This window comes from Cariama cristata, unplaced genomic scaffold (assembly GCF_000690535.1).
Source record: "Cariama cristata isolate BGI_N322 unplaced genomic scaffold, ASM69053v1 scaffold26824, whole genome shotgun sequence".
Lineage (NCBI taxonomy): Eukaryota > Metazoa > Chordata > Aves > Cariamiformes > Cariamidae > Cariama > Cariama cristata.
Window position 1 is genome coordinate 1 of NW_009615079.1, and position 9,335 is coordinate 9,335.

The 9,335-nt window shown below is 39.5% G+C and overlaps 1 protein-coding gene across 1 annotated transcript in view; it reads left to right on the forward strand.

Moving 5' to 3' along the window:
• The first annotated feature begins 1,098 nt into the window (after positions 1–1,098).
• Positions 1,099–9,335, forward strand: part of PM20D1 (peptidase M20 domain containing 1) — a 9,789-nt gene continuing 1,552 nt past the window's right edge. Inside the window, exons 1-10 of the mRNA XM_009699691.1 lie at positions 1,099–1,210; positions 1,816–2,048; positions 3,497–3,583; positions 4,407–4,540; positions 5,206–5,325; positions 6,095–6,170; positions 6,403–6,464; positions 6,716–6,794; positions 7,868–7,939; positions 8,793–8,961. Coding sequence (XP_009697993.1) covers positions 1,180–1,210; positions 1,816–2,048; positions 3,497–3,583; positions 4,407–4,540; positions 5,206–5,325; positions 6,095–6,170; positions 6,403–6,464; positions 6,716–6,794; positions 7,868–7,939; positions 8,793–8,961 — 1,063 coding nt within the window. The 5' untranslated portion in view covers positions 1,099–1,179. The remainder of the gene's footprint in view (positions 1,211–1,815; positions 2,049–3,496; positions 3,584–4,406; positions 4,541–5,205; positions 5,326–6,094; positions 6,171–6,402; positions 6,465–6,715; positions 6,795–7,867; positions 7,940–8,792; positions 8,962–9,335) is intronic.

Sequence of the window (9,335 nt, forward strand, 5' to 3'; positions counted from 1 at the left end):
TTCAGCTGCTTTCCCCTTGGAGGAACCCGGTGGTTTATTCTCCTGGAGCCACTTTTTTTCCCGTGTTGATTTTCTTAAGTGTTTCCCGCTTGTACATGCAGAATGTTACAGGCACCCCGTGACTCTTTGTCCACTGGATAAATAGTTGTTGGTGGTTTATTTTTTTCTTTCTTGCTGGCTGAAGCCTTGCACAACACTTCACTGCAGGCAGCCTGTCCATAACAAGTCGTGGTGTGTTTGTGCTGTCTGACACAGTCTTCTGCAGAGGCTTTGAGGATATTCAAATCTCATGAGGGTTGGCAGTTTGCAGGAAACCACAGTCTGGCATGAAGGGATAGTCCTGGGCTGTTCAAGTAGGGGTTGGATTCTGTAAATCTCAGACGTTTCTGGTTTGTAAGATTTATGGCCTAGGAAATTCTGCTTACATACTTTTTTAATGGGAAAATGCAGGGATAGAAGAGATACTTGTGTTTCCTCTTGAATAACGTGACCTTTAAAAGAATGAAACCTCACTTGACAGAGGTTCTTAGGAAAGGCAGCTGTGATTGGGACTAAGCTATACCCATGTTTGCATGACAGTGACTCGATGTTGGAGAGCAGCCTTGTCTGACCTTGTTTAAATGACAGAGCAGACTAGAAGGACGAACAAAAGACCTGTCTGTATATCTTAATAGGTTGGAGCAGTAAGAAAGAAGGTGTTATAAGAGTCTTGCCATCACAACCTGACTTGCTATTGGAAAAGAACCTTGAACTGCCTCCTTAGCTGCCAGAATAGTTTATGACTATGAGGAATCAGGTCATGCTAGCAAAATGCAGCTGCTTCTGGGCAGTAGCATTTTTGACAATATCATTCAACACTTTACGATGAAAACTGGAGTTGAAGTATCTAGAGAAATATCTTGGCTGAAACTGGAAGGAAATACCAATGTGCTGCATGTGCACAGCTGAGCTGAAGTACATCAGTCTTTTTTGATAGTGGCAGCTCTTACCGTCCTGTGGAATAATCTTTAAAGCCTGGAAAATATTCAGGAACGTAAATATTACTTTCCCTTTTGAAATGCAGTTCAAGTATTGTTTGACTAATTTCAGTGTCAAATGATTTCTGCTTTGTATTTTATTGAAGGTGCTATTAAAATCCCGACTGTTTCTGTATCTCCGGAGGACTTGAATACAACCGCCATGGCAGAATTTGGGAGTTACATTCAGGAAGGTACTAAGCTTTCATTCTTACTAATCTCTGCTGCTCAGTTTTATTTTCTTAAACAAACTGGAGAGAATATATATGGTTCTTGAATATAATGGAACAGATTTTTATTTTGTTTTTCCTCAAGAAAGGCCTGGCAAAAATTGTGTACATAAGTCACTTCTGCAACAGTGTACTTTGGTGTAGCAATGGCCAAAGCTACAACAGAGAAGGTTCAAATGTCTTTTTGCAATGGTGATGTTCAGTCCTTGAGATGATTAAATGACCTTACTGTTAAAAAAAAAAAAAAAAAAAAGAGGAAGACTACTCCTGCCTCAGCCTACTTTTGTGGCAGTCCCATCATTGCTACCTGCAAAACAGCTGCAGCACTGGTGAACAACAGTTCTGGTTTTGCTTAGGAAAGTCTGAAGTACAAAGTGAGATGGATTGGTAGAAGTGTGAGAACAAAGCCGCATATCTGCTTCCTGAAGCAAATTTGTTGTGGTCACTGTTATTGACAGTGCTCCCCTTGAAGCTAAATAGGTGACTACTCTGTGGAGTGTATAATGATAAAATTGGACATTACTGTTAATTTTTCTTTTTCACATGTTTTTAATTTTTTTTCTTAACAGTCTTCCCGGCTGTATTTTCTTCAAAGTTCATTCAACATGAAATTGTTGGGAAATACAGCCATCTCTTTACTGTTCAGGGTTCTAACCCTGAAATGATGCCCTATATGCTGCTTGCACACATGGATGTTGTGCCTGCTCCCCCAGAGGGCTGGGATTTCCCTCCTTTCTCGGCTGCAGAGCATGAAGGTTTCATCTATGGACGAGGAACGCTGGATAACAAAAACTCTGCCATAGTACGTTGTCTTGGTAATATCATTTTGAAGAGATAAAAAGCCTGAAAAAGGCAGATTGGAGGAATCTATTCTCTTGAAATTTACTATATTGTCTCTCTTGCCCCTCTTTAAATGCAGGATGTTAGTGATAAATTCCTAAGCCCTGCAGTTTTCTCCCAACTCTTCCTAGAGATGAAGTGGAGTGGTCTTTTATTACTGAAGAAAGCAGAGTTAAAGCTCTTAGAAGATACAGAAAAACATATTCAAAGATACAGATGTATTTGGTTAAATGCCATATTTAAATTTTATGTCAAATACTGTGTTTGAAATCAGGGATAGACCTTTTGCTTTTTCCCAGATGTCACATGGGCATTCAGAGCCAAGCTTGGCCCTTTGAAAAGGCTTCAGTTTCAAAATAAACAATGTTTATTTGATATTGTAGTCAAATAACCTTGTATCTTTTATCTAGTCTGTGGCAGAACAAAGAGCTGTTGTACTAAGTACATTTGGGAGGAAAAAAGTAAAAAAACATGGATCTGTGAAGGATTTCTCATTTGGGGAAAGGCTGATAGAAAATTAATAAGGAAAATAGTCCTTTGGGACTTGCAGAAATTACTTCCATGACAGCCCTGTATTTAAATTTGAACAGATATTTAGCAAACCAGTGTCACAAATGCTGTGGCTGCTTATTGCAGCATAGGCCATACTCCTAGAAAGTTTCTTCAGGTTGTTTAATCCTCAGTTTCAAAGTCTTGCAACTTAAAACTTCATTTTGATGCTTCCTTCTACTGTGAACTGCCCAAGTAACTCCTCAAGTGCACAATAAATATGAACAATTCCAGTGAACACAGCAAAAATGAGTGCTGACAAGGTAGAGGAGATACAGTTTCTTCTCATGTAAAAAATTAACTAGCTTAAATTGAAAAAACAGGTGAGATGGAATAATATATCAAATGGAAGATTTCATTTCTCATTCTTCAGGTTAAGTTTCTCCTGTTTCTGTCATCTTAGCACTTTTTGTACAAAATATACGGCTCATTACAATAAATGGATTTGGTAGCTCCAGTGTGTAGGATAGGCAGGTCAAAGGAACAGTGAACTCCTTGGATGATTATGATCCCCTTGGATAATTATGACTCTGTCGTGCTTCCTGTGCAGTTTGTCACTGACTTCATCAGTAGCAAGAACAAGCTTACACTGTATTTTGTGTATGCACACTGACACTGTGTAGCACGCTGTCTTAAGCATTATTGATCAAAAATATTGCAGTGTGTTTTCCGGAGAATATGAATATCATCAGTAGGAGTTGTAGAAATAAAAGCTCAACTGTGAACAAGACAAAGTCTCCTTAAGGGCTGTGAATGCATCATATTTCTTTTACGTTACATTGCAGTCTTTTACATTTATTCTCCTTACTAACACACAAGAATAGTACAATACATTCTGATTATTTATTTTTTTTCCTGCAGGGTATTCTGCAAGCTCTAGAATTTTTGCTGAGAAGAAATTACAGACCCCGCAGATCTTTCTATGTTGGTATTGGACACGATGAAGAGGTATTTTCTTTCATTGCATTGAATTAACAAGTTGTTTGCATTGTTCATGTATGTAACAAGGCTTAATTTTTAAACATTGTTTAGCTAGAAAGTCTTTCCTGTTTTTCTTGGTTGTGTGGGTAGATACTGTGTCAGACACGTGGTCATAGTTATATATTGATTGTTTGGCTTTAAGTGACATTGACAAAGGGTTTGGTGTGATGAGTGGAGAAAAGAACACAGTAGCGTGTTAGTTCAAATTCTTTTCTGCATGGAAGGTGCAGCAGGAGTCACATTTTAGAGTATATGTAGTACATGACAAGCTGGCTTGAGATTTACATGGTTGTTCTGAATGATCAGGAAGAGCGAACAAAAATGTTCCACTTTTGTTGCTGGTATGCCCCCTAGTAACTGGTACAAAGAGACAGGTGAGGTGGTTTTGTTTATTCATTTTCAAAATATAAAGATAAAGAATTGTTAATAGTTAAAATTAATAGCTCTTTAAACGAATACTTCTTTAAAATCACTAATCTGTGGAGCTTATAGCTCTGAGATATCATGGTGTCCAAGAGCTAGTAGGATTCAAAGCAACCTTCAGTGACTCGTGAATGAGAGCATTCCTCAATGTGATTATAAATTCATCTGCTACTAGGCCATTAACAATCTCCAATGAATTTTGCTAGGAAGAATCTTTTATTGATAGGTTGCTCTAGAGCTGTCCACTAGGAATTTCTTGTATTCTTTGTGTTGTAGCACTGGTCACTCTGAACAGCAAGATGTTTTCCAGTATTCTTCCCAATGGTATGGCTTAATCTGATCAGTTCCTCTGACTGGATTCTCACAGGTGTCTGGTCGGAAGGGAGCAAAGAAGATTGCATCTCTGTTGGAAGCTAGAGGAGTGAAACTCTCCTTCTTACTAGATGAGGGAAGCGCAATACTAGATGGCATCATTGCGGGGGTGAAGAAGCCAGTAGCTCTGTAAGAGAATACAATTGACCATGATGAAAGTGATACATTTTCAATAATTTGTGAGAAATGACCTCACCAGAATGTGAGGTCAGTTCTTCACCACAAGGGTGGTGAGGCAGTGGCACAGGTTACCCAGAGAAGCTGTGGCTGCCCCATCCCTGGAAGTGTTCAAGGCCAGGTTGGATGGGGCTTTGAGCAACCTGGCCCAGTGGAAGGTGTCCCTGCCCATCGCAGAGGGGTTGGAACCAGGTGATCTTTAAGGTCCCTTCCAACCCAAACCATTCTATGGTTCTGTGACCCTGCTAATGTCAATAAGATACATTTTTCAGGCCTGTGGCAGTGTTAGTGTTGCTAAAGCTACAGCAGTGGCACAAAGTGGAAGCAAAGGACCTTCAGTGTTTGCTTACTGTCCATCACAGCAGTGCTGACAAAAGCAGAACGTTCCACTTAGCCAGTGCAATCATGTTAATTTTATGTTGTAGAGTCTGCTCACTGGAAAAGTAGCCAAGACATCAGTCTTCCAAACACCTAAAGATTGTGTTAAGGATTTGTTGTTGCTGCTTCTCTGGTGTTTTTTATGATACTAAAAATATGCAAAGTAGTTCTTTTTACCTATAGTCTGTGCATGTGTGTTTGGAGTTGCATTAATCCCTTTTTTATTTGTCATTGACCAGAATTGCTATCACAGAAAAGGGTTCAATAACACTGAACTTCACTGTGGAAAAAGAGCCGGGACATTCATCCTTTCCTCCTAAGGAGACAAGTATTGGCATTCTTGCAGCGGCGATGTCCAGGTGAGAGTTTTCCTATCATCTAATGTCAAAGACTGTCAAGCAGACTCCTAAGTCACTGATAAGTGACTTTCTTTTTTTAATATTTATATTTAGACTATTTTGCAAATTCCCATTATATCTTTGAAATTGAAGTTTGTGGCTCACTTTGAAGGCCAGAAATGCAATCCCCAGCAAAGGGACAATTGCCAAGTGTCTGGAGTGTCTTTTCACTTCAACTGTTCCTAGTGTCAGTTGATCTCTAAAACCAAGACAATTGCTGCATCATGATGTCTACCATAATTTACTCTGTAGCAATAGAGATTGCTTTGTTTGGGTTGCAGAATTTCTCTGGAATTTATTCTTGCACATACGTGCTGCCTCTAGCAGGTCATTATCCAAGCCAGTAAACATGGTGTAAAGTCAGAATGTGAGTGGGTAAGTCATCTCTTTACGTGTCAGTGTAGATATCAAATTGGCTAATAAACACGTTTTTTAGAAAAACTATATGATGGAATTTGGCATGATATTTTTCCAGATTTCCATTTCTTCTTTCTAAGAGTCAGGCATTTGGATTTTTTTAGCTGTTCTTCAAAGAAAATCTTTGCATGTGACTGAAATGCTCAGAAATCTGTCATGGAGCTGTGCTCGCAGATTTACTTACCAGGAGAGGAAAGTGTGATTGCATCTCAAACATCTGGATGCATTTCAGAAATCAAATTCCTATCGACCTTCTGGAGCAATAATAGAGATTTTTTTTTTAAATTTCAAATGTTGATTTGCTTTGCCATAGACTGGAGCAGAATCCCTTGCGCAATCTGTTTGGCCATGGGCCAGAACTCATGACTATGGAGCACCTCGTGTCAGAGGTGAGGAAAGAACTATGATTTCATTCTCAGATTTTCATATTAATAAGTGAAGAGTAACCCAGCAATGAATTTAGAGCATAGTTATGTAGTTCCTAGAAAGGAGAAGGCTTAAGCTGGCCTTTCTCCCAGATAACTGTTTCTGCTGGAATTGTTTCAGCCGTAGCCAAGTGAGTACGCTGTCTTCTTGAAAACTAGAAAATTCCTGATTTGTGGTTTTATTTCTTCCACTTAGTTCAGATTTCCTCTCAATGTCGTCATGAGCAATCTATGGCTGTTTTCACCTGTTGTCAGCAGGTAAGAAAATATATCCTTGATAAACATTCACAGCCTCTCACCCTTAAAAGATGAAGACCACTAGCCATTTCTAGTCTTCCCAGGAAATCAGTTGTACCATTTCATAGTTTAGACAATGTCAGTGCTTTACTATTAATAACCACTTTGTTAATTGAATACACTATCATTCAGCTTATTGCCTATGTAATTGTGGTCTTATGTTTTACTGATATTAAACTTCTTTGAAATTATTTTTTTTTCTTTTTTGTAAGAGTTCTTGCCTGGAAACCTTCCACCAATGCCTTGATTCGAACTACTACAGCAGTCACGATGTTTAACGCAGGAATCAAGGTAGCTTCATTTTAATTTTTCTACATGTAGTACCATGAGACAATTAGGATATTGGGTTCCACCTGTTTATATCGATTTATAAGATCAGTACAGGCCCTGGTCTGAGACTCTGTTTGATGTCACTACCAGTCTCCTTTTTACTTTAGATGTGGCTTGGATTTAGCTACAGTTGAAAATTACTTCCTTTCAGAAGTATCTGATCTCTGTCACAAAAAGATCTCTGTAAACCAGTGTTAAGATTGTTTATATTTTAGGATGGACAAGAAAGAGTAGTCATACGAAGTATCAATGACAGTATTTGAAACTGTCACAGTCATAAACGCTTCCCTAGCCCAGGTGGGGTCTTGTGTTTGTGAGCACACGTCTGGCGTTTACCTTCATTCCCGTAGGGTCAGTGTGCACCTTGGACGGAGAGAGATAACAGGTTCTGGCTGAGACAACCAGATCTTGCCCTGATAAGAAGGTGTAGCTATCCAAAAATACTGTAGCCTTGGAAAATAAACAGGCTGTTTGATGCGTCTCTGTTACTGAAAAGTATCACTGGACAAGAAAACAAGATGCAGTGGCTGAACAGTGACACTGAGTGGCCAGGAGGGAAGTGACACCCTGGTTTCTTGTTTTTTTCTAAAGGTTATATTTTTTGTTTAACAAAATTATAAATATTCATTCTGTAGAAAAGAAGAGTTATGTGTCTTCAGTAACATCATTTGTTAAGCAACTTACATGTCTCATATTTGGGGAAAAGTAATACGACAATGAGGTAAAAACACTGTGTTAAAAAAAACTACATAAACTTTCAAAATTTCTCAATATAAAGTTTCTGAAGGGAGGAAAACGTCTGTGTGACAGCTGACTTCATTTTTGTTGAATTGATGAATATTTCTTTGTGTAGTCATCTGCATTATAGAGAAGATTTACAGTATTTTAACACAGAGTACAGAAAGACACATTGCACTTAGTGGAAACAGTGAAGAATTAGTCTGGAGTTCTTTGAGTAGTTTCTGAGTTTGCAGTTGTCATTTTAATCTGGTTTTAACTTCCTTTTAAGTTTTGGTCCTTTCTTTTTTTTCTAGATAAATGTCGTCCCATCTTCTGCAAAAGCAACCGTGAACTTCCGGATCCACTCTGCAGAGAAGGCCGCTGAGGTACTTGCTGTACCCCCAGATGCGGGGCTGTCCTCTGTCCCTTTCTGAGCAGAGTGGCACTGGGCTGTTTGTGGCAGCAGATCTGTTCTGTAAGAATACTCTTTTCGTCTCTCCCTCTATTCATACAAGCACTAGAAGGGGAAGATTTGGGAATTGCTCCTTTATGGAGACTCTCAGAAACACAGCTAATCTAATGTCTTGTCTCCTCCTTTGAGATGAATTGCAAAGTGCATTGTTTACTGTGGCTCCTGAATGTGGAGCAGAGCAAGAGGCAGACCAAACTTGGAAGAGTGCCTTGCAGTTACATAGAGCAGATTTCAGAAGTCTTTTTGTGCCAAAGAGCACATGGATCATACGTGATGATGGAATGGAAGTGTTAAGGTTTGTGACCTCTGAGAATATGGGAATCTTACACACTTCAGTAAGTATGAGATGCCTGTCCAGCCGAGGACAGCTGTGAAACATGGTCAGTAAATAACATCTTCCCTTCCCAAGCCTTTGCTGAAGGTTTATCTTTCTGGAAGCTTTTTCTGGATTATTGGATGACCTAACTACCGAGTAGCCAGCAGGACCACCTGCCTTTCAGGCCTGAAGCAGTTCAGGAATACCTTGAGACAGTGATGTGCATCTGATTGCACTGGGGTTAAAAAAATTAGCTTAAGTATCAGCCACCCACTGAGTGAGAGGAAGAGAGACTGCCACACAGTTTCAGTCCTGACTATGCATCTGTATTTGCAGCCACAATTGGCAGTTCACGGACAAATGTTTTCTGGAAAGTGGAACATTTGCTGACATCTAGAAGGGATGCTCTCTCATTTCTTTTGCATATTTAATCTCCGTGTTTTACCCATAGGTGCTAGAGATAGTTAGAAACACTGTTGCTGATGACAGAGTGAAGATTGATGTAGTAGAGGCCTTTGACCCACTCCCTGTCAGTCCTTGGGACGATGAGACATTTGGAGTCCATATTTTTCAAAGAACCATCCTGGACACTTTCCCAGATGTTGACAGTGTCGTCCCAGGTAACAGCAAGCACATGATGATTATTGTTTCCTCTCCAGCTTCCGCCCTGCTTTTCTCTCCCCCATCCCCCAATATTGACTCGTTTCCATTTTCTGTGTACTTCTCCACCCCAGCTGTTAACTACTGGAAACAACTGTTTTTTCCTCTTTTTATTCCGTTCCCTCTTTATGTTTTAAAAGTTTTAATGTTGTTTTTTAGTAGTGGAAGTAAAAAAGCAAACAGGAAACTGACAGAAACAATGAGCCTTGAATTTGACTCCTTGCACATACAAAGGAATCTCTTCAGGGAAGAAAGGAATTGTGAGGGAGAGTAGGAGGTCTTCTTGCTTTAGCTCTTCTTTTATTGTTTTCATAGTTGGCAAAGCCATTCCTGC